The sequence below is a fragment of the Podarcis raffonei genome, chromosome 3 (assembly GCF_027172205.1).
Source record: "Podarcis raffonei isolate rPodRaf1 chromosome 3, rPodRaf1.pri, whole genome shotgun sequence".
NCBI classification, from domain to species: Eukaryota; Metazoa; Chordata; class Lepidosauria; order Squamata; family Lacertidae; genus Podarcis; species Podarcis raffonei.
The window spans coordinates 106460510-106485038 of NC_070604.1; the positions used below are offsets into that span (position 1 = coordinate 106460510).

Consider the following 24529-nt stretch of genomic DNA (forward strand, 5'->3'; position numbering starts at 1 on the left):
ATGAGCCATTACCAGCAGACGCAGAATGTCACGTTCAGGAATTAATGAAAAAGGGCATGGCCCTTGGGGGAAAATCCTAAACAAACACATATCTCTCCTTTCAAGGAAGGAACCACTTCTCTTCCACACAGGACAGTGGAACAGCAGCTGCCTCTCTAGAAGCTATCTTGTAGTTCCTGAAAAACTATGTAAAGCCACCGCTCACATTCTGTGAGATTTCACTATTATCCTACTGTGTGTTACAAAGTAAGAAACAGTTGCAATATTTTGGGAAGCAATTAAACTGTAGGAGAGTATTTTTCAGTACCTGAAAAATATTTTTAATGCAAGGCTGCCTGGTTATCTGTAAAGTTAAAGCAAGCACCTGTCTCAGAAGTCCATAAAAAGAAGCACAGATAATCCTCGGAGAAGCAAGAGATTGCCTAACCACAGTTGGCAGTCAGCTTCAGTGCTTATTCCAGGAAGCAGAATAGAGCAGCCTGTTCACAATCCTCTAGCACCCAAGAATCTCTCACAACCTGGCTTCCATCCACAGCCACCCACCTAGATTAACTGGATAAGTATTCCATTCCAACACAAGGTCAATGTAAACTCTGTGGAGATTATTAGCACAAAGGGAAAGTGAGCCTTGCTCCTAGTGGGATGTGTGCCATGCTTGGATTTCTAAATCCAGTCATGTGCTACCCCTAGAGACCTCGGCCAAGAGCTACATATGAAACTAGAGACTGGAGCAGGCTGTGACATCTAATACAGATAGCATTTGCAAGCCAACAAAGGACAATGCCTTGCAGAATAGCTTCAGGGCTTTGTCTAGCCTGAAGTGACTCATGCAAGAGGGTTTCCACCTTTTCCCATGAGAGGGGAAGGATTAGTAGACTTGCTTTCCAGGGATGGTAGGAAATTGCACAAGCGAGTGCATCCAAGGCTGCCTAGGACTCTGGACAGCAACAGTCCCTTGCAGCTTTTTCCACCACTCCTCAAACAAAAATCAGTTTAGCAGCTGTGTGATGCCCCTATGTACAACGGAAGTCTATGGATATCTAGTTTTGCTCCCTAGAAGGAACTCCAAGATACCGAGAAAGCAAATTTGTTAAGAGAATTAGCTAGACCTGGAAAGACAGCCCAATAACCGATAGCCCATCTCTCATTGCATGGAGAGTTTGTAAGATACTGGTTCTCTCATTATTTCCTTCTGCTTAGTTTCATTCTTTCCTGTTGAACACCTTCCTCTTTCAACAAACCTTTTATGTGAAGAGTTCTGATCAGTATCTGAACTGATCTGCAACTTACACATGCAACTGTTTTAGCTGGTTTTATATATGCAATTGTTTTGCCTATGGCTTCTATTGTATGCTTCATAGGAAGTGGTTAATAAATGAAATAAAAATATGCCAACACCTTCCCTTGAGGCAGCATACCCTTTTCCTGCTACTGTACGCAGTCTCCCTGCATTGTGTGGTGCCCACAGTAGTGAGAGCATAATTTCCATGAAGCACCAGTCATGAAGAGTGAAAACTGTACAGTGGGTCTCCAACAATTCCCACGTTCTTTGAAAATATTAATCACGTTTCTATAAATGTTATAATCAACAAGATGAAGTACTTTCAAACCTGCTGTTCCCAGTTTAAACCTGGAGACAAACTGCAACTTTTTAGAATATACACTTTCAGCAGCATGTGACAGCCAGGGATATGGGGAGCAGCGAACACCACTTACTGACGTCAAAGGCGTATAGGACATTGCAGGCTCCTTCAGTGTCATTGCGGCCTCCCCAAATGTAGATGGTGTCCTCAATAAGCACTGCAGAGTGTCCATATCTCATGTATGGAACTTCCCTCACATGGTCCCTGCTGTTTGTCCACACTGGTGGTAGTTTGGTCCAGCGCAGAGAGACTAAAAGGAAAAAGCCCACAGTGTTACTTGACTGGCTTGCTCTTATGCATCAGGCTGCTATGCACAGATACTAACTGACAAACAATTCAATTGCTTGGATTAACAGGTCATAATTGTTGGAGGAAATCCAATGCTGTCATGCAGTACTCTCTCTCTCTCTCTCTCTCTCTCTCTCTCTTTCTCGTGTGTGCGCGTTAAGATTGCAAAACATTACTTTACTCGGGGGAAATAAAAAAGAAAGAGAGAACAATGAAAAGATGCTAAAAAGGTTATACCACTAAGAGAATGTGAAAGATGTTCACCTAGTAATAATAATAACAATAATAATTTATTATTTATACCCCACCCATCTGGCTGGGTTTCCCAAGCCATTCTGGGCAGCTTCCAACAAAATATTAAAATACAATAGTCCTTGGATATTAAAAGCTTCCCTAAACAGGGCTGCCTTCAGATGTCTTCTAAAAGTCTGGTAGTTGTTTTTTCCTTTGACATTTGATGGGAGGGCATTCCACAGGGTGGGCGCCATTACTGAGAAGGCCCTTTGCCTGGTTCCCTGTAACTTCGCTTCTCACAGCGAGGGAACTGCCAGAAGGCCCTCGACGCTAGACCTCAGTGTCCGGGCAGAACGATGGGAGTGTACTGGACTGAGGCTGTTTTGGGGCTTTAAAGGTCAGCACCAACACTTTGAACAATCTGTTGCAAATGTGTTACACTATATAGATGCTGGTGCCAGATAAAACATACCTGATGAAAATAGTATTTTCAACCATTGCTCCATTAGAAAAAGACATATATTCTAGAGTTCTAAAAGAATTAACACACACAAGTACAAAGCAGAGAAAATTAAGTGCTTTGAAGGCCCATTTAGGGTAATGGTTAAACATTGTTAAAAGCACACAGTGTAAAAGCTTAAAATATGGAAATGGGTAGCTGAATGGCAGATTAGAATATGTAAGACAGCGCACACTAGAAAAAGTAAAAATATTCAACTCTTATTAATCATTTAAAAACAGCAGTAATCAACTAATGTACAATTCTATTGTCTATTTTCACAACAATGTTCTTCGGAACATTGGGCTAAGACAATTGCTGAAGGCTAATGTGCTTCATTGCTGAGTATTTGAGCTTGGGTCTCTCATAACTGAATCTAGTACTCTGTCCTGTTGAAACTTACTCTGCCCTACCAGACTCCTGTTTGCTTCCCCTCTTCTGACTCTCCACTGGAATCTACATATTACACATATGACAATGAAAATCTGTAATTAGCTCCATAAAACTCCATGCCATAGTGTACTACTGCTGCCAAGAGATTCCCCAGTTTAAACAAATAAAACTGTAAAAGATGTATTTTTAAAAAAAACACCTTCCAATTAAGGTTAGTAAAACCAGGTATTTATATAGCTCAGCAGCATCTAGGTCATACTGTGCCATTCCTGTTTAAGCACCCAAGTTTGCCACTAACTGATGAGGCTTGTCCATGCATCATCAAGTGGATCATTAACAGGCTTTTGCACCTTCCCCAAAGAGCTTGGGGTTGGTCAGTTGTAAATGTGACATCTGGGTGAACCAACCTGTTGCAACAGAGTAGAACACAAGCTTGTTTTCTTAACCTGAATTATGAACAGGTTGCATTTCGATCATTTCTACTTGATGCTTACCATACATTATATATCAACCGGCTAGTGTCAGACTGCTGTATTATTTTCACATGGTAACAGAAGTTAAAAAAAAAATCAATTTAATAACAGAGTGAAAGATGTATTCATGTCACACAGCACTGAAAACTAAAATATGGTGATGGTTGCTCCATGAATTATATGATCAAAAATGTTTTTGAAAGCTATCTATAGTTTCTTGCTAAATAATCAATAAGGGAAACTTTGACCATCTTGTAGTTTCAGCAGATATGTACTCCAGTTCAGAATGGTAGTTATAGGGAAAGCCCTTACAATTTAAGATGCCATATTTATAGTGTTATTGAAGCTCTACCACTTATTCCAGTGTTCACTGTATAAAGAAAACAAAGCACTGAATACTTGGATAGCTTGTTTTTGGAAAGGGATGTTGATCTAGCAAGAAAAAAATAAAATAAATGAAGTTCTGTTAGCCATCAGAAAAATAAATCTAATTTAAAAAGTAATTGCCTTTGCTTTTGTGGCTGCAAATGTGTGAAACTCTTTTTTCCTAGGACACACAATTGATGGTTTTTATAACCCCTTTGATTTTCTGCAAATATGTTTGGTTCTTAACACAGTATAACTTCTGGCTTAAACAAGTAAATAATATTCCATTTCTTTCCACAGCAGCAAATCATTTCCCAACCAATGACTCATTTTTAAGGATTATTCCTTCTCCAAGGCAACCTAAAGGTTATCAAAATATCTTGGAAAGGGAAATCATAAATCAGGGAGTTTTTCCTCCCTCAGCACTTCCTACAATGAAGCTTTGCTCCAACATTTGTTCCCCAAACTTGTTCTGATGATATACTAAAGGTCACTTCATACACAATACTTTTCCTAGACAGCAAGTAGCTCCCAAAGAGGTGAAATTTCAGCAAGATGCATACATGTATTTTTTTTAATATAAAAATATATGCATTGATTTGTTTACTGCTGTATATTATTATTGCAATCTTATACTTTAATGTATTGTAATTCTAAGTTTTAACCTCTTGTTCATGGCTCTGATATTTTTTATAATGAATGTTGATATATAAATGATAAACAACAAATAAATATAATGTTCATGTTGTGTGAAATGGCTGGTTTCCATGCTCCTTAAGAACAATTCCAGCTTTTGATAATTTTAAATTCTTAGTGACCTCATCTATGTTTAACAGCTAACTGAACACTACTGAATAAATAAGGCAGCTGGGTTTGTTTGCAACAGCACGTGGACCTTGGATTTAAAGATCTCAAAATCACAACATTCAATCGTATGAAAGTGCTACTTGTTCAGGTCCTTTGCAGCCACACTCATTTTACCTGCATTGAATACATGAACGTCGATCTGTCGCAGTGTCTCATAGTCTTCCCCAGAACAGTAACCACCAAAAGAGTAGACTTTGTGTCCAACAGCCACAGCAGCGTGGTTTACTCTCCGGGGCCCACCTTCTAAATGCACTGTCCACCGTAACATTCCCTTTTGCAAGTGCTCAGTCCCTCCAAGAAGGGGGTTGGGGCATCAGAGTTTCATACCAACAGGGCTACCAACCATGTTGGTATGTAGCCACAGAGCTCTGAAAAAGACAACAAATTTACAAATCTTCAAAATGCAACTGATTATGCCCACTGTAAAATGAATATGAGTCTTCCTCTATGCAACAGCTTTCCCACTGGACACGGTTTTAACTGCCTCTTTGAATATTGCATTACATTGTTCCTCTTGGGTGGGAGAAAGCAATTAGTTTTTTCTTGTTAGCCTGCTACATATCTAAGATAGGGAATAGTATTTATTGAATCAGAAAAGATGAAATATGTAATCATTCAAAAAATGGCAAAACAGGAGTGTTAACTATGTCTCAGCAATTCAGGAGGGCAGCAAGAATAAGCATTTCCCTCTAGTCATCATTTCACAGAATGCATACTCAACAAAGTAATGGTAAAGAGAAAAGATGTTCCCATCAGGTTGTACAGCAATTCTAACAGAAGGCAAAGAGAATGTTCATGGCTAATTAATCGCATTAAATGAATTAACAATTCAAGTCTTTTTTCTCTATGTGGGGCAGTTCCCAGTCAAGTCCCTACAATGCCCTATCCTATATTTGTGCATCTGATTATTCCCAAATATAGAACCTTACATATGTCCATATTGAAATTCATTTTGCTAGTTTTGGCCCAGTTCTCCAATCTGTAAAGGTAATATTGAATACTGATTCTATCCTCTGATAGTTAATACCCCTCCCAATTTGGTAACATCTACAGGTTTGATGAGCACCCCCTCTATTTCTTCATACAAGTCATTTATAAAGATGTTGAAAAACACTGGGCCCAGGACAGAACCCTGCGGTACCCCACTTATAATATGCCTAACTAAAGAGAGTTCTAGAACCTGGCATCACCCAATGAAATTGAAAGATTCAAAACAAACAAAAGGAAGTGCAGTTTCACACAGCACATAGTTAAACTATGAAATAGGCTACCACAAGATGTAGTGATGGCCAGCACTTGGACGGCTTTAAAATGGAATTAGAAAAATTCATGGAGGATATAGTTAACAAAAGCTACAAGTTATGATGGTTGTGTGCTACTTCCAGTATTGGAGGCGGTATGCCTTTGAATACAGTGGTACCTCAGGTTACATACGCTTCAGGTTACATACGCTTCAGGTTACAGACTCCGCTAACCCAGAAATAGTGCTTCAGGTTAAGAACTTTGCTTCAGGATGAGAACAGAAATCGTGCTCTGGTGGCACAGCGGCAGCAGGAGGCCCCATTAGCTAAAGTGGTGCTTCAGGTTAAGAACAGTTTCAGGCTAAGATCGGACCTCCGGAATGAATTAAGTACTTAACCCGGGGTACCACTGTACCAGTAAGCACAAATGGGGAGACTGCTGTTGCACACATGTCCTGCTTGAGGACTCCCCAGAAGTACTGGGTTGGTCACTGTGAGAAAAGAATGGTAGACTTGATGTGCCTTTGATCCGATCCAGCAAGGCTCTTATGTAATAGGAGTCGAGACAATATATATATAGTTTTACTTGAAGGGTAAAGATCCTCTTTAATGCTTTAGAGCTTTGTGTCTGGCTTTTCATCACACACAAGCAAGAAAAAAGCAGGCTGCTTATTAAAGAAGCATTTTCAAAAGTCAATCCCTTGGAGAAAATCAGTGGTTAGAGATTTAAACCCACACACGTCTCTCCAGCTACATGTCCAAAATAGAAGGAAAATGAAGACCTGTCTTCTGCTGTGTGATGACTGTAGTGGGAGTTCTTGAAACCTTGTCAAAAGACTTCGTGAAGTTGGAATCTTAGAGTACTTAGAGAGAGCTTTTCTCATCAGGTGTTTGAACTATGTAGGAGTTTTAAAACCAAGGAACATAATATTCTCTACTTGTTTAACTGTTCATCTCCTGTCTGTGGCAACTGGAAATATCCATAGGAAAACAAAATGTTTTCTTTAAGCAGAGGGCCTGCAATGAAGGCCAATAAAGCAACTGAAATCAATTTTCCAAAAAAACTGAAATCAATTAGCATTAGCCCAATATAGTTTAGATTAGAGTAGCATTCCACCCCAAACAAACAGACCAGATGTTAACACTTGAAAATTTTCCCTTTGTCTTGTGTACTAAAATATATAAATTCATAAAAGAAAAGAGGTGAAAATTCTAGTATAAAATGCACGATGAAAGAAGGTAACATGGTTAAGAAACAGGCAGAGATCCAACATGTGATTCTATGATTTTATGTTATATATATTATATGGGACACGGGTGGCGCTGTGGTCTAAACCACTGAGCCTAGGGCTTGCCGAACAGAAGGTCGGCGGTTTGAATCCCCATGACGGGATGAGCTCCCATTGCTCGGTCCCAGCTCCTGCCAACCTAGCAGTTCAAAAGCACGCCAAAGTGCAAGTAGATAGATAGGTACCGCTCCGGCAGGAAGGTAAACAGCGTTTACGTGTGCTGCTCTGGTTTTGCCAGAAGTGGCTTAGTCATGCTGGCCACATGACCCAGGAAAACTGTCTGCGGACAAATGTCGGCTCACTCGGCCAGTAAAGCGAGATGAGCGCAGCAACCCCAGTCGTTTGCGACTGGACTTAACTGTCAGGGGTCCTTTACCTTTACCTTTTTATGTTAAAAACACTGACAAAACGTAACAGGAAAGAAAAAAGTATGAGGGATGAAGGTGCCTACAATATATATTTTTATTTCAAGAGAGAAAAATATTGGCTGAATGTATAAAGTTAGGAACACAACAATGGCTATATAAAATCAGAACCCTAAGAGGAAAAGCTAGTTTATCCTAATGCATACAAAAGCCATTTCAAAAGCCTTTCAAGCACTGAGCACATCACATGAACATCTTTTAACATGAATGCAATTAAGAAATGCAATTTGGGATTTCTGCAGGTAGGGAGAGGTACTGATAAAGAATTATCCCAAAAGTTTTAGGTACATGTCAAATTTTAAGGTATATGTGCCTGTGGCCAGGGATCAAAGACTGAGTTTTCTTTTTTCTTTTTTAAGTAAGTCTCTAGCCCACCTAGAAAGTCATGGGGCAAAGCATTCAGGTACCTTCTAAACAATTACTGTGAAATGAGTGAGTGTGACTACCTTATATATTTTTACTGGTACTTAGGAATGCTCCCTGTAGACTTGATAGTGTGATTTGGAGCAATGCTGTTATTGTTAAGAGGTTACTTTCTGATAGGTTAAGTGATTGTGACTGACTGCAACTAGAGGTAGGACAGAAGGAAACCTAAGGCAGCGAAGGTATTATGCGGCTCTCCAGATATTTTCCAACTCTCAACAGCACCAGCCAGAATGCTCATTAGTCGGGGTTAAGAGAGTTGCGGTAAACTGTTTAAAACTACATTTTAAGGTCTGCCCAGGGACCTTAGGGTATAGGACAGGTAATAAATAAAAATAATAATGGGTGGGATTCAGCTAATGAATCCCATCAATAGAAGGCCTGCAAAAGAACTTCCTCTTGTGCAGCAGGACTTCCCCCCAACATGCCCCCCCAAAAAAATTGGCTCAAGGAGGTAGGGAGAACCCTTGGAACAGTGCCTGGGGAGAGGAGAGGGGGCACTGTTCTGTCTGTCAATCCCAAATGCTTCCCTTATAAAACAATCACTTTACCACGACACTGAATTCCTCCCAATAGTCCAGCAAGATCTGGAGAGTCATAGGTTCCCCACTCCCGCTCCAGGGTAAGTAGGAACCTATCCATTTAGATTAAACTGAAGTCAGCATCTTGAATCTCAGCCAGAAGACAAAGGAACCGAATGCAAGTGATGGCACAACCTCTAACCTAGTATTCATTGTATTCAATATTTTTAAATGGTTAAAAATCTGCTTATATTCAAGGGAAAAGCCCAGATACAAATATTAACAAAGATTATCCTATTATATGTTAGAAATGCCAAAAACAGAGAGGTGATTCCCATCCCCATATGTGGTGGAAATGAGATTTGTCAAAAAAACTGCTAGAATAAAATTTAAAATTGTATTTAAAAGATCTTAGATGATAAAATTCCTCTCCATCCAGGTTTTTTTAAAAAACTGAATTATGCAGAAAGCTGGGGGCACCAGAATTTAACAAATTTGTTTCTTTCATGTTAGCCACACCAATAATATTTTTGGTAAGACATGAGATCAGTTAACACACTATCCAGTAAAGAATGTGTGGAGAAACTTCGGGAATTTGCTGCTATGGGCAAACTAACCCATTATCTCAGATTTACATCAAAAGACAAAAATATGATAGCAGTCAGATAGTTTGTTGTCTATAGAAACAATAAATAATTGTGGCCAAATGTAATATATCAGTTTGTACTGTACTAAGAATAAAACAAATAGTGTTAATATAAATTATTGCTTTTTGTGCCTTCAGCAAAAAAATAAAATAAAATAATGATAAAGGTAGCACTGTTTTCAATATTTTAAAAACAGTCTTGACCAGTGAGTGGATGTCCCAGAAATCTACAACCAGGAAAGGAACACACCACCACCAAACCCTGCCCCAAACTCATACATATGGTAAACTAGAAAGTATAAGAAGACAAATCCTTGCCCCAAGGAGCTTACAATGAAAAATCTACTAAGAGGGAGACAACTGAGAAAGGGAGAGGGCAACTGAGGCAAGGTAAACAGAGGAAGATTATGTACTAAGGTATAGCTCCAAAAAGAGCAGAAACACCAGTCCTAAAAGAAGCAGACAAAAGTTAGCTCTATAAGTAAAGCAGTTTTAAATTTTAAGAAATATATGGGTCAAAATCTCTTATGTTCCAGAACAAATGAGCCTAGCAAGAAGCAAACAAAATCTTCATTCATCTCTTCCCCCAAACACCAAAGCAATCCTGCACCCACTATTTCTCAAGTGCACGCAAAGGACGTGTCCTTACCATGCTGTTGTCTCAGTCCTTGAGAATATGTAACCTGAAAAGCTGTGTTTCCAGCTACGTGGTTTAGTAGCACTTAAAAATAGATCCAGTCAGCTTGAGGCCGGCCATATAGACTGTTCTATTTCAGGCACATCCCAACTCACTGTTACATCCAGCAGAATAACAATCCAGCAACTTTTCTCACTCCTGACATTTATGCACTCCATTGGCTATTCATTCCAAGACAGCAGGAAATGAAAGCCAGTGTCAACACAGGCATGGTTAGTGGCCTTTCATAATGAGGAGCACCAATGCTGACACTTGCCTAATTACTAGGGAGACTGAGTTACTCATGCTGCTGCTAAAATAAGACAAGAAACTTGCAAACTTCTAAGATCTCCAAGACACACAACTTGAGAAACAGTCGGAAACCCAGGGATCATTCTCATGTCACTGCTTTCGGACTGAGGATGCCTTCTGAAAGTCACTGGTATGCTGCCACATGTTCTCAAATGTGAAAGAACAATAATTTTGTCCATGTACAGCAAAAATCTGAGAGCAGTCAGCCTCTCAAAGAGTGATCCAACATCTTAAAGTTTAAACAAGGGCAATATGGACTGTACACAGTCAAATTAATTGCTGCAAAAGCAAACTTCTAGAATCTAGTTTGCCCTTATTCGCTTTTGGGAGACAGCATAGTACATAAGGGACAAGAAGAACCACCATGGAATAGCACCCAGAAGACAAATGAGACATACAAAGTAGTAGAATGTGTCCACAGATGTGAAGCCACTTCATGGTTAGTTTCTCAAAGTAAAACACAATAGAAGTTTCCTATCAATAGCATAATAACAGGGTAAGGTATGGTATGCCAGAAAAATGCAGAGCAACCACAAGCCTAAAAAGGGCTTGCTGAAAACAGATTTTCCCAAGGCTGAATGTACTAATCAAGCTCATTCCATGTCTCAAGTAGTGAACCATTTCCCATTTTTAATGGAAATGGAAATTGGAGTGAAAGTGAGGGGGTGATAACTGCAGAGAGGATAAAGGGACCCCTGACCATTAGGTCCAGTCGTGGCCGACTCTGGGGTTGCGGCGCTCATCTCACTTTATTGGCCAACGGAGCCGGCGTACATCTTCCAGGTCATGTGGCCAGAGCAGCACACATTTACCTTCTCGCCAGAGCAGTACCTATTTATCTGTACCTATTTATCTACTTGTGCTTTGACGTGCTTTCGAACTGCTAGGTTGGCAGGAGCAGGGACCGAGCAACGGGAGCTCACCCCGTTGCGGGGATTCGAACTGCCAACCTTCTGATTGGTAAGCCCTAGGCTCTGTGGTTTAACCCACAGCGCCACCCGCGTCCCTTGCAGAGAGAATATTGCACTGTTAAACCACTGAACTGCCAGAGCAAAACCCAAGTTATTTCTAGCAAAACCTTTACGCATATCATATAGGGGTCGGGGCGACAGCTGAGCTGCTGTCATGTAGCCTCAGCTGTAACTACTGAACCTGCTACCCTTGTAAGCCCCTCAACCTCATTTTCTCTTTGCTATTGGCCAAGGAGCAACAGATTTCCTTATGTCTGACAACACACTGCAGGTGTTTTAATCCTTTCTGATTCAGTATCTCCTTTTTAGCAAGAGTGAAGTGACATGCCACAAGAAAGGGAAACTGTCCATACCCATTAGTAGGAATACCAGCTGTGAAAAGACTGACATAGAAAAGGTCATACATCTGATCACTTATGTAAGCTGACTTAAGATACAGTCCACGCTAAAATCAAAAGGAACCAACCTCTACAGCAAGCTACATTTACACACCACCCACACCAAGTCTACCCAGTCCCAACCTCTTTCCACCTCATGAATTTAATCTAGCTTCCCATCTCAAGCAGCACCTGCCAGTCAAGTGCTCATCCTCCTCCTCGGCTGAGCACCCGCAGGTGCCTTGGAACCTTGGATTTTTTCTCTCTCTCTTTTCCTTGGCCTCCTTCCGTTATGCTGTATGGCCATTCTGACATCAGAGATAAGCAAACACTATAGAATTTCAAAAATTTCCAGATTAACATCCAGACTTGATTGCTGCAATACAGTATGTTGTACATGTGGTTGTCCTTGATTATTATTTTTTTGAAATTTCAATTGTTTCAGAATATAACAGCCAGATTACTAATATTGGCCATTCAGAAGAACTCATCAGCTTAAAAATATCTTCACCGGCTTCCAGTTTGTTTCCAGTGTGGCCGGAGACCCCCCCCCCCGTCTCTTCCACACACTCACTTGTAATGCACAAGCACCACACACACACACACACACACACACACACACCTATCCCCATCCGGGAGACGTCCCTTTAGAGGGTTGTTTCCTTAAAGAAAGCCTTCCGTAAATAAGGAAGCGCTATTTTGACAAGGTCTATAGAATCCCTATTCCCTCCATGTAATTCCCCTCAGTAGACCGGGCGGCCGAACTCTGGGTCAGCCGGCTGCCGTCTCGACCAATCAGCATTAGCGAACAGCGCCCCTAGTGGCGGCTACGCTGGTACTGCAGCCGGCATCTACCGCTTCCCCACTTTGACAGCTCACTAATACAATGTTTCCGGACTCAATTGACCGTGACTGATCTAATCAAATGTTGCTACATTGTATCTAAACTTGAGAGTACTTTGAACTTCAACAACCTTCTTCTTCGGAAATTCACCAAAAATCAACCGTACCTCGGATTTTCATCGGACCACTTTTATTCGGCTCCAAATCACAAAGACTATCAAAGGGGGGTGACTTGGTACCAACCAGCCATAATCCCTCAACCGAGCAGGCACGTACACAGTGCTCCACCCGGATGACCTGACCACCCTGATAGCCGGCTTGATGGGCTTAGACGACTAACCGGCTGAAGACACAATAGCCTGCATACGATCGTGTATTCAGCTTCGGCCAAAACAAAAGGACTATGACCGGATTCCCTCCAGGGGGCAGGAAGCGGCGCCCCTTCCCTTTGTTTTCCACAGGTGATTCACTAGTAAGGGAGGAGGGGGACATTCGCCAGGTGTGAAGATGCTCGAGTTACCTGCCCGACTCCTCCCCTAACTCCTCCTGTTCTTAATGTAATCATGATGTAAATATGATGTAATTTGAGGGTGTAACCAAGGGGATTAGCAAGTAATAAAAGTGAGGGTCTCCCTTTGTTCGGGGCTTCCATCTTGCTTCACCTTGTGGGCGGTGGGGGCCCTGTCGCGACAGTCTTTGCGAATAAAGACCAAGCCTACTGGCTGCTGTTTTGCTCTGAATTGCTCTGGTTGGTGTCTTCATTTCGTCCAAGAGAGCCCTTGAGTATGGTTTGAAGTAAATACACTGGGAGGGGGGAGGTAAAGTAACGTCTCCACGACAGCCAGACTTTCCTTCTTTCATTTCTAGCGTTACCCCTCGGAGTCGGCCGGGAACGCCTAAGATACTCTCCTTTCCTCCCCCGATTCTCCCCCTCGGAGTGTGGCCAGGGAGATCGCGGAACTTTACTGTCAGACGATTACCCCTCGGAGTCGTCCGGGTGCGTCTAAAAACTTTCCCTTTTCTCCCAATTTCCCTTTCGGAGTGTGGCCGGGGAAATTGTAACCCCTTTACTGTTTTCCGGCGTTACCCCTCGGAGTCGTCCGGGTGCGCCTATCACTTTTCCTTTTTCTCCCCCAATTTCCTTTTCGGAACGTGGCCGGGGAAATTGTGGAACTTTGCTTCCAGCGTTACCCCTCGGAGTCGCCCGGGAACGCTAATTCTCTCACTCTTTCCTGTTCTCCCCCGTTTTCCGTCTTGGAATTGAGTCCGGGAAAGCGTGGCTCTTTACTGTTTCTCTGACGTCCCTCCCTCGGAGTCGTCCGGAGGCGTCCTTCCGATCTCTCTCTCTCCTTTTCTCCCCCGTTTTCCGTCTTGGAATTGAGTCCGGGAAAGCGTGGCTCTTTACTGTCTTCCCTGACGTCCCTCCCTCGGAGTCGTCCGGAGGCGTCCTTCAAAGTACTCTCTCACTCTCCCTGTCCTAAATATGCAAATGAAGCCGCCCCTCCTGCCTGGCGACTCTTGTTGAGGATGACCCGGGCATGTGAGAACGCAAGGTCATTTGCTTCTCTTCAGAACTTGATCTGTTTCTCGGACCCCGATCTGGCATTGCATTGCGCAAGCGTTCAGTAGGGAATTCCGAACTTAGTCCAAAAGGCTAGGCAGGAGGCTGTCGTGGAGGTAGAGGGGTGGTTCACTAATTGGGGCCCCACACTAGGACTAGTTGCGCGCATGGTACTGAGGCAGAATTTAGGAATCGTGACTGTGTATCGGGTAGAAAGAGAGACCCGTGACTTTAAGGCAGATGTTTGAGGTTCAAGAGTAATAAGTTGAGTACAGATAAATGGTAGACAGGATCAAGTTTAAGTAGGAATAAATAGAGCCGTTTGACGAAAGAAATCCCTTATGCTACGAGATAACTATTTCCCTGACCGAATACTATTCTTTTTTCTATCCCTCCCTATCTTTCCTCCCTTCTTCGTCCCCCCTTGTCTGTCCTTTGTTTTGTTATAGTGCTCACCGCTAGCGAAATACCCCATCCTTGTGTATCAGAGAGATGGGAGCTCACGCTTCCCAACACTCTGATTGGGCTTCTCCGGGCGACAAGGCTTCCATGAAGCCTTTCCGCCCTGAAGAAGATCCCGATACCCCTCTAAATTTCGTTCTTTTGAACTGGAAGGAATTGAGAGGGAGAAAGGGACTCTCAAAATCCAAACTGAGGGATCTCTGCAACATCTCGTGGGTCGCTTTTACCCACCATTTGGAACCGCCATCCCAATGGCCACCCCATGGTTCCTTCAACCTTGTGAAGATGCAAGCACTTAAATCCTATCTGGCCGACGAGAAGCCTCGCCAAATCTATTACCTCAATCTCTTTGTCGAGGCTCGCGAATTGTTTCGGGACCAGCAAACGCATATCGTCCGCCAAATGGCCGTTTTAAAAACAGCCCGACCTCCCCCATATGATGAAATCAGGGCCCAAGAAGAACAACTGGATAGGACTCTTGTCCCCTTCTACTACCCTGAACCTAGAGCTCCTCAGTTACCGGAGGCCAGGGCAAGACCCGGTGGAGGGAGCACCAGACCGGGAGAAGATACGACCACTTCCCCAGCCACTACCACTCCCAGAGTGGAAGCGACCGTATCACGGCCTGACTCTTCCTCTGCCACCTCTAGGACAGGAGAGGACCACCCTACTTTAGATGTATTGGCCCTTCCAAACGGACAACACACTAATGGGGGTTCAGATGGACCAGTTTCCAGCCGAACGCGGACTAGGGAGACATTACTCAACGGAGATGTAGAGGGCGCATTTCCCTTAAGGGCACTGCCCATACCCCCGGTGAAGGAGGGAGACCCACCTCGCATGGTCTTCACACATCAACCCTTCCTTACGTCGGATCTGATGAATTGGTCCGACAAAATGCCCTCCCTGAGAGACGACCCCGATAAGTGCCACCGCCAGGTGGCCACCATCTTCTCGACACACAACCCCACATGGGCAGACGTCCATATGTTACTCGGAGCCCTCTTCAACGAGGCCGAGAAGAGAGAAATATTAGCGAAGGCGGGGGAGGCTCTAAACCGCGAAAACTATCAATTAAATAGACCTGCCTCCATGGCCCCCTTGACCACCCAGGCGTTACTTAACGACCCAGACTGGGACTACAACACCACCAATGGCATATGGGCCCTAAAAATTTTCAAAAAGGCCATCTTAGATGGAATTAAAGCTGCTGGCCAGCGAACCGTAAATTGGACTAAAGTCCAAGCCGTCCTTCAAGGACCAGAAGAACATCCATCCGACTATTATTCTCGTTTGGTCTCTGCAATTAAAACCTGGGGTGGTATAGACCCAGAAAGCCCCCAAAATGAAGTTATAGTTAAAGGTTTCTTCAAAGACCAAGCAACGGCGGATATAAGAAAAGCCCTAAACGCACACCTTGGGTACGATGGAAAGACCATTAACGAAATCCTTTCCATCGCCAAATCAGTCTTTAATTCGAGGGACGAGCGGAGGAGAAAGGATTTAAAACCCGACTCCCCGAGGGTACTAGCCTATGCGGGAGGGGTCCCACCATACAAGGATAAAAACAAATCAAAGGGACCGGAATACCGAGACCAACGTATTTGCTACAATTGCGAAGAAGTAGGGCACATCAGGAGATTTTGCCCCCTCCTGCCAGAAATTACGAGACCCGAGTACACAGATCCGAGGCCATACAGACCAGACTACCGCGAACCCTCACACCCTAAATCTAGGGAATCATACCCCCCATACGGGCATATACCACCAACAGTCCAAACGCAACATCGAACTAACTTCGCTCCCCCACAACCAAGGCCCAGGAATCACGCTCAAGATCCTCTCAACCCCTTCAAACCGGCCGCCAACCCCGTCAGCCCAGCCCGCGAAATGGCAATACAAGAATATCAGGAGCATTGACAATTAAAAGCAGATCCCGCCTCTTTCCCCTTTCTTTGTCCCGTTTTACAACTATCCTCCTCCGATCCTATTTGCACCATGCAAATAGACGGGCAACCCTATGATTGCCTCTTGGACACTGGAGCTACCTATTCCACCCTCACAAATAGTCATTTGACCCCCGGGGAACAAACCAGAACCGTAATGGGACTGGATGGAATTCCCAGGAACTGCCCTCTTTCCAAACCTGCAAAAGTCTCCGTCGGTCCCCTATCTGTCAAACATACTTTCTTGCTCACATCTAGCCCCGTCAACCTTTTGGGGAGGGATCTGCTCTGTAAATTAAACGCTACCATACAATGCGGACAAGAAGGAATCTATTTGCACATGCCTAATGAATCCATCTTCAGCTTCCAAGGAATGTTACAAGAAGCCCACAATACTACCATAGACCTTCCGCCTGAACTCTTAAATAGCGTCTCTCCCTCTCTATGGGGAACAGAGTCAACCTCCGTAGGACTTTTAAAATCTGCAACCCCGGTAAAAGTAAACTACAGGAAAGATCTACCCTTCCCGTGCACCAAGCAATATCCCCTTCCTCAAGAGGCCATAGATGGGTTGACCCCGATGATCGACGAATTCCTCAAAATGGGGGTTTTAGTCCCATGCGCTTCCCCCTGCAACACTCCCCTTCTCCCCGTCAAGAAACCTAATACCAATCCCACCAAATGGCGTTTAGTACAAGACCTCAGGCTCGTGAATGCCTTCGTCATCCCCAGGCACTCTGTGGTAGCTAACCCACACCATCTCTTGAGCACGATCCCGGAGAGAACTGTGGTATACTCCGTCATAGATCTATGTTCAGCTTTCTTCAGCATCCCCGTAGACCCAGACAGCCAATTCCTATTTGCCTTTACATGGCAGACAGGACAACTAACGTGGACCCGATTACCCCAAGGATATGTAGAGTCCCCAGCAATTTTCTCATCTATACTTCATCAAGATTTAGCTGACGTGACACTGCCAGGAGGCTCCGCTCTCAGGCTTTATGTAGACGACATCTTACTCTGTGCACAAGACTTGGAATCCTGCAAAACCGACACTATAACTCTCCTAAACATACTGGCACAGAAGGGACACAAAGTATCCCCAAAAAAGATACAGTTTTGCAAGAAGGAAGTCAGATATCTTGGCCACATCCTGGGAGAGGGCACTCGCGCTCTAACCACAGACAGAATCGAGACAATAACCAAATTACCCCTGCCAAAGACTAAAAGACAGCTTCGGGGCTTCATCGGAATGAGTGGGTTTTGCCGCGCATGGATTCCCCGCTATGGAGAATTCACCCGGCCACTTACAGCAATGACACACGAAGATTCCCCCGACCAACTACAATGGTCGGCAGAGGCACTCGAAGCTTTTGAGTCCATTAAAAGGGAACTGAGGACCTCGCCTGCCCTCGGACTCCCAGACTATAGACTACCCTTTTCCTTGTATGTACACGAAAACAAAGGGGTAGCCTCCGGGGTCCTTACCCAACCCTTTCAAGGAAAAAACAGACCCGTCGCTTACTACAGCCTTCAGCTAGACACCACTGTACTAGGGCATGTGGGCTGCCTTAGAGCGGTGGCGGCAGCGGCACTGCTCCTAGAGAAAGCACAGGAGACTGTCCTGGGGCACAACTTAACCGTCAACGTCCCCCATGCTGTCGCTACCCTCCTCAGCTTACAAGGGTGTCAGCGCTTCACCATACAACGCTTAAACAGGTACGAGGCCATCCTCCTCAGCCCGTCTAACGTAACCATAAGGAGAGTGAACACGCTTAACCCCGCAACCCTCTTACCCCTTCCCGACGATGGCACTCCGCATCACGACTGCTCACAAATAGTCCGCCATGTGGAGAAACCACGAGAAGACCTCGATTACCTCCCCTTAACGAACCCCGACCTCATTTTATACACTGACGGAAGCTCCAAGATTGTAGAGGGCGAGCGGAAAACTGGATATGCTGTAGTGACCGAGAGTGAGACCCTAGAGGCACGACCTGTGCACCCAAAGTACAGCGCACAGGCCGCCGAACTTATCGCTCTAATCAGAGCTTGTGAATTAGGTGCAGGGCAACGAATCACTATTTACACAGACTCAAAGTACTGCTTTGGATTAGTGCACGCCACCGGGCAAATCTGGCTACAGAGAGGCTTCTTGACGGCAGCTGGTACCCAAATTGCACACGCTGCCTTAGTGCAGCGACTTATGAACTCTATACACCTACCCGAAGCCATCGCAGTGGTCCACTGTAAAGCACATACTAAGGGGAGGGACCAGGTCTCCATAGGAAATCGATGTGCCGACCGTGCGGCGCAGAAAGCAGCCCTCCTACCCCTCACTACAGACAACGAATTCCAGGGACCCCAGGTCCCATCAGATATAGACTTTACTGAGATGTACGAAACAGCAACCCCAGAAGAGATTAAAGGTTGGGAAGAGCAAGGAGCCCACTTACAAAACAGCGTTTGGTATTTCCCAGACAAGAGGCTCATAATGCCCAGATTATGGGTACCCAAGCATTTGAGAATATTACACCAACGCACACATTGGGGAAGAGACAAACTTATTGATACAATGCAGCGCTGTTGGTATGCCCCTGGTCTCACCCTGGCCGCTAAAGCTGCTGTCAAAAATTGCCATACTTGCCAGGCTTTTAACCCAAAACACACCGCTAGGTGCCCTCCGGGAGCCAGGCCATGGGCTTTCATCCCTTTCGAAAGTCTCCAAGTAGATTTCATAGACCTACCCCCCTGCCAAGGCTACAAACATGCTCTGGTCATCATTGATCAATTAACCGGGTGGGTAGAGTGCTTCCCTACTCGCAGAACAACGGCCCAGATAGTCGCAAAGATCCTATTACAAGAAATAATACCAAGGTTCGGTGTCCCCAGACATATAGACAGCGACAGGGGTTCACATTTCACATCTGATATAATCCAACATGTAGCCAACGCTCTAGGGGTCAAGTGGAAGCTACATACCCCATACCACCCTCCTTCTTCCGGCCAGGTCGAGAGAATGAACCAGCAACTAAAGTCCCAATTAGGAAAACTCTGTAGAGACACAGGGATTAAATGGTTAAATGCTCTTCCCTTAGTCCTACATAATTTAAGGGCATGCCCCCGCGGTAGCCTTAAACTATCACCATATGAATTACTGTTTGGCAGACCCTCCCCCGTATACAACACTCAATTCCCTACCTCAGAATTGGAGGTCGGGGAATCTGAACTGACTAAATATGTAACGCAACTCCAGAAGCAACTAACCCTTCTTCACAAATATGCAGCAGCAAGCCAGAACATCCCACTAGATGAGAACGTTCACCCATACCAGCCAGGTGACTGGATACTAGCCAAAACCTATCAAAAGGTACCCCTACAGCCCACCTGGGAGGGCCCCTACCAAGTACTTTTAACCACCCCAACTTCTGTTAAGGTAGCGGAAAAGACAGCTTGGTTACACCACACCCGCTGCAAGCCCGCATCGCCACCCGAGCCTCCCACGGACGACTCACCCTACTGTACCCCAGCTACACCGAGAGACGGCGATACCGACTCAGAGGAACAACAGACCGGACCTGATCGGGGCACGAATCGAGCCCAACAGACCGGACCTGATCGGGGCACGAATCGAGCCCAACAGACCGGACCTGACCGGGGCACGAATCGAGCCCAACAGACCGGACCTGATCGGGGCACGAATCGGGCCCAACAGACCGGACCCGAACCACCAACTTCACCCGCCCATTGGTCTTCCGAACTCATCACGACTACAGAAAACGCAGAGCAACCACCAATCCGCCTCCGACTCCGTAAAATCCCCAAAGATTCATCTGACAGCTCCGTTTGACAGCTTCATCTGACAGCTCCGTTTGACAGCTTCATCTGACAGCTCCGTTTGACAGCTTCATCTGACAGCTCCGTTTGACAGCTTCATCTGACAGCTCCGTTCACATTACGGATACAAACAACGCAACTACTCGCCATGGACACCAACGTACCCAAACTCCTCCTCTTCTCCATCCTCATCGCAACCACCCTTTCTCACCCCACCACCACCTCACATGCATCATGCCCTGGATTACAAACTCAATACAAATATCTACATTTTGGGATTATTGACATGGTGAAAGCCGGAACATTGGATCGCTTGGGGGACTTCGACTTCTGTCTACCCGAGACCCGCATCCTTCTCCGACACTCCGTACTACCGACTCTTACTACACACCAATCCTGGGAACTCTTTATTCGCTCTACCTCCTACACGCCACTTGGAAAACTCATCCTCACCCGAGATGGCCCTTGGTACCGCGCCCACTGCATCAATGGCTCTTATACAACCTTTTCCGACGGCACACCCCAACAAATGATTAACTGGACACTTCTAGACAATGGTGGTGGTGAGTCGGTCTACACTGACCAAAATCACCCCACAGACCACCTAATCTACGGGTTTTATTGCCAAAGAGTCGACACTGCCCCCCGCCACACCACCCTACAAGGAGTCTGTCTCCGACGATATTGTTGCATTTGGGATATTGGCGCCGCTACCACCTGGGACGGCAAGGCATACCTTGAAGGCTGGCATCACTCCACTGTACCACCAGCTGAATGGGACACTACCGGACCACAAAGATGCGGAGGTTTGACCACGAACCTCACCTACTTGCTCCGACAAGATCCACTTCACCCCGCTGGGACCGCACCTCGACAAAGGGGGGAACTGTCAATATCTGAAAACCCCACCACCAATAATGACCTTTTGTCCACCTGGCACTCAAATACCTACGTGAAACTGATCTCCCAAATTGCCAAACAAACAACCACGGACAATTGCTGGATCTGTGCCAATGCCCCCGCACACCTCCACAGTGGCATACCATTCCTCGGAGTACCCCTTACTCTACAACAACATCTCTCCGCGGACGTACGGTCTTGGAACCTGACCGCTGTAAATCTGACCCACCAGTACATCTACCTGAACGGACCCACTAAAGGCGACCTCTGCCGGAAGTTCAGCGGCGAGGACAAAGTCATTGGCGAGAGCACCTGTAAGTACACCATTGATATCACTTTAACTGGCAGAATTACCCTATGGCAACAGGGCAACCCCTCCACCCATCCCAGCCTGCTGTCTGCGTGGAGACGCGTTATGAGTTTGCCTGACTCCTGGGACCCTTCCCCCGTCTCCCAATGCTTCTTTCGCACCTTCCTTACCGGTCGCATAGATTCGTGTCTGCAAGGGTTGTTCTGGGTATGTGGCCACCGTGGCTATGTATGGGCCAGCCCCCATTCCCGAGGAACCTGCTACCTCGGACTGATCTTGCCCGGGATCCGAGTCACCCGCGATCTCCCCCCCGGAAGAAGACGAAATAAAAGGGCTAAGGACTTGTCAAAGCTCTCCGATGTGACAGCCAATGGAGAAACTTATGGCCGGGCCCTTTTTCCCGCCTACGGAGCGGGTTCCAACCATGTTGACATTCTCAAGCTAACGGACATTCTCCTAAATTTTATGGAAGAGTCCAATGCTGCTACCCAATCTATCCTAACGGAATTAACAGAGGTCAGGCAAACGGCGATTCAGAACCGCCTGGCTTTGGACTATGTTCTCGCTTCGACCGGAGGAGTATGTGCCCTTGTGGGAACCGAATGCTGCACATACGTCTCCGATCAAACCCTAAATATTACTGGACATCTCAACAATATCCACAAACTGACGGATGAACTTAAGGACATTCAGCATGAGGGACTGTCGGATGCTCAGTTCTGGAATTGGCTACCAGGGTCCAGATGGATAAAACAACTCATGGGAAACGGACTCCTGATTTTGATCACTGTCACCATCTGCATTGCTGTTTTCTGCTGCGCCATCCACTGCTTCCCGATGTGCTGTCAAACCTGCGGCTCTTGTGCTTCAACTCTCCGTCCGCGAACATCCATGCCTGCCCCAAGGACCTCATCAACCCTCATCGAGATGGGACCCCTGAAGAACACGCAGAGACTGAGTCCTAGGTATGACTTGTCAGACTTTTATTGATTTGTGCGGAGAGAAGGATTGCGCGGTCTTGCACCTTCGCAATCTTATCTCCGAAGGGGGGAACTGTGGCCGGAGAACCCCCCCCTGTCTCTTCCACACACTCACTTGTAATGCACAAGCACCACACACACACACACACACACACACACACACACACCTATCCCCATCCGGGAGACGTCCCTTTAGAGGGTTGTTTCCTTAAAGAAAGCCTTCCGTAAATAAGGAAGCGCTATTTTGACAAGGTCTATAGAATCCCTATTCCCTCCATGTAATTCCCCTCAGTAGACCGGGCGGCCGAACTCTGGGTCAGCCGGCTGCCGTCTCGACCAATCAGCATTAGCGAACAGCGCCCCTAGTGGCGGCTACGCTGGTACTGCAGCCGGCATCTACCGCTTCCCCACTTTGACAGCTCACTAATACAATGTTTCCGGACTCAATTGACCGTGACTGATCTAATCAAATGTTGCTACATTGTATCTAAACTTGAGAGTACTTTGAACTTCAACAACCTTCTTCTTCGGAAATTCACCAAAAATCAACCGTACCTCGGATTTTCATCGGACCACTTTTATTCGGCTCCAAATCACAAAGACTATCAAAGGGGGGTGACTTGGTACCAACCAGCCATAATCCCTCAACCGAGCAGGCACGTACACAGTGCTCCACCCGGATGACCTGACCACCCTGATAGCCGGCTTGATGGGCTTAGACGACTAACCGGCTGAAGACACAATAGCCTGCATACGATCGTGTATTCAGCTTCGGCCAAAACAAAAGGACTATGACCGGATTCCCTCCAGGGGGCAGGAAGCGGCGCCCCTTCCCTTTGTTTTCCACAGGTGATTCACTAGTAAGGGAGGAGGGGGACATTCTGCGTTCCGTTAACACCAGGTACAATTCAACGTATTGTAGTGATTTTGACCTATAATGACCTACTCAGCTTGGCATCAAGTTATCTGAAGGGCTGTCTACTCCTACACAGACCTGCTCACTCATTAATACCTGTGACAGAATCTGTGTGTCAACTTTAAAAGTGAGGTAGGTAACTACTAGAGATAGGGGTTTTCATTGGTAGTACCCTAAGTGTGGAATGCTCTCCTTCCAGTGCCACTTTATTGGCACATACAAAATTTGGACATCAGGTGAAGGCAACAATACTTGCAGAACTTTGGAGATCATTTTGGTTTTGCTGTTCCTTGCAGTCTTAGCTATTATTTTTACTACTGGTGTGAGTTTTAATTGGCTTCTGATGTCAACGGCTGGATTTTAATTTTTTTGTATTATATTGTAAATTACTGTATTAGATGCTTCAGCTGAGATGTGACAGAGCTCATTTAGACACACAAATGATGCCTTCTCCATAGCCTACAGAGATTAGCCTCCCACTCCATGACATTATGCTGATTTATAGATCCCTCCTATTAAATTACTAATCAGAAGACCACAATGTCAAGATTCCATCCCCAAAACCCCAAGAGGCCCAATTTGACAGTCATTCGATTCCTCAAGGAAAGATCCCAGGAATCTTAGATGTGCGTTAGATGCACGTCTCCAGGAGAAACTTGCTATAAACAGAAGTCATGAAGCAAGCCAGAAATTCCATAAACACCATTAGTCATCTGAACAGCAGAGAGAAGAAACTGCTATATTCAAACAGAAGGGCAGCTCTTGTTCGCCAATGACAGAAGCACCTGTTCAATCTCAATGCACCCTTTACCTTTTCAACTTGATCCCACCCCATCTCTACCACAATGATCTTGCAACATAGAAAAAATCAACCAGGTTATAGGGTTGCATAGACTTCAAGCAATAACTTGAGTAAGGGGGAGCCACAGGAAAGGTTCAGACTCCGGGCATAGAAGGGTGTGGACAAAAAAACAAAGCCTGAGTATTTTGGACTTCTCTAATGCGGGGGGCGGGGGGAATGAACTGTGGCTCTCCAGCTGTTGTTGGACTTCCAACAATCAGCCCCAGCCACCATGGACAATGGTAATAGATTATGGGAGGTGGAATCTAGCAACATCTGGAAGGCCAGA

General features: G+C 45.3%; 1 protein-coding gene across 3 annotated transcripts in view; it reads right to left on the reverse strand.

Annotated features, from left to right (window-relative positions):
- KLHDC3 (kelch domain containing 3) overlaps window positions 1–24529 on the reverse strand; it is a 54717-nt gene that overhangs the window by 24823 nt on the left and 5365 nt on the right. For 2 of the 3 annotated variants that reach the window (XM_053383439.1, XM_053383440.1), the window contains 2 exons: window positions 4878–5131; window positions 1717–1893 (listed from right to left, as the gene is read on the reverse strand). In XM_053383439.1, coding sequence (XP_053239414.1) covers window positions 1717–1893; window positions 4878–5031 — 331 coding nt within the window. In that variant the 5' untranslated portion in view covers window positions 5032–5131. Of the gene's footprint in view, window positions 1–1716; window positions 1894–4877; window positions 5132–11836; window positions 11930–24529 lie in introns of those variants that run through there. The other variant, XM_053383441.1, reaches the window with a different exon arrangement.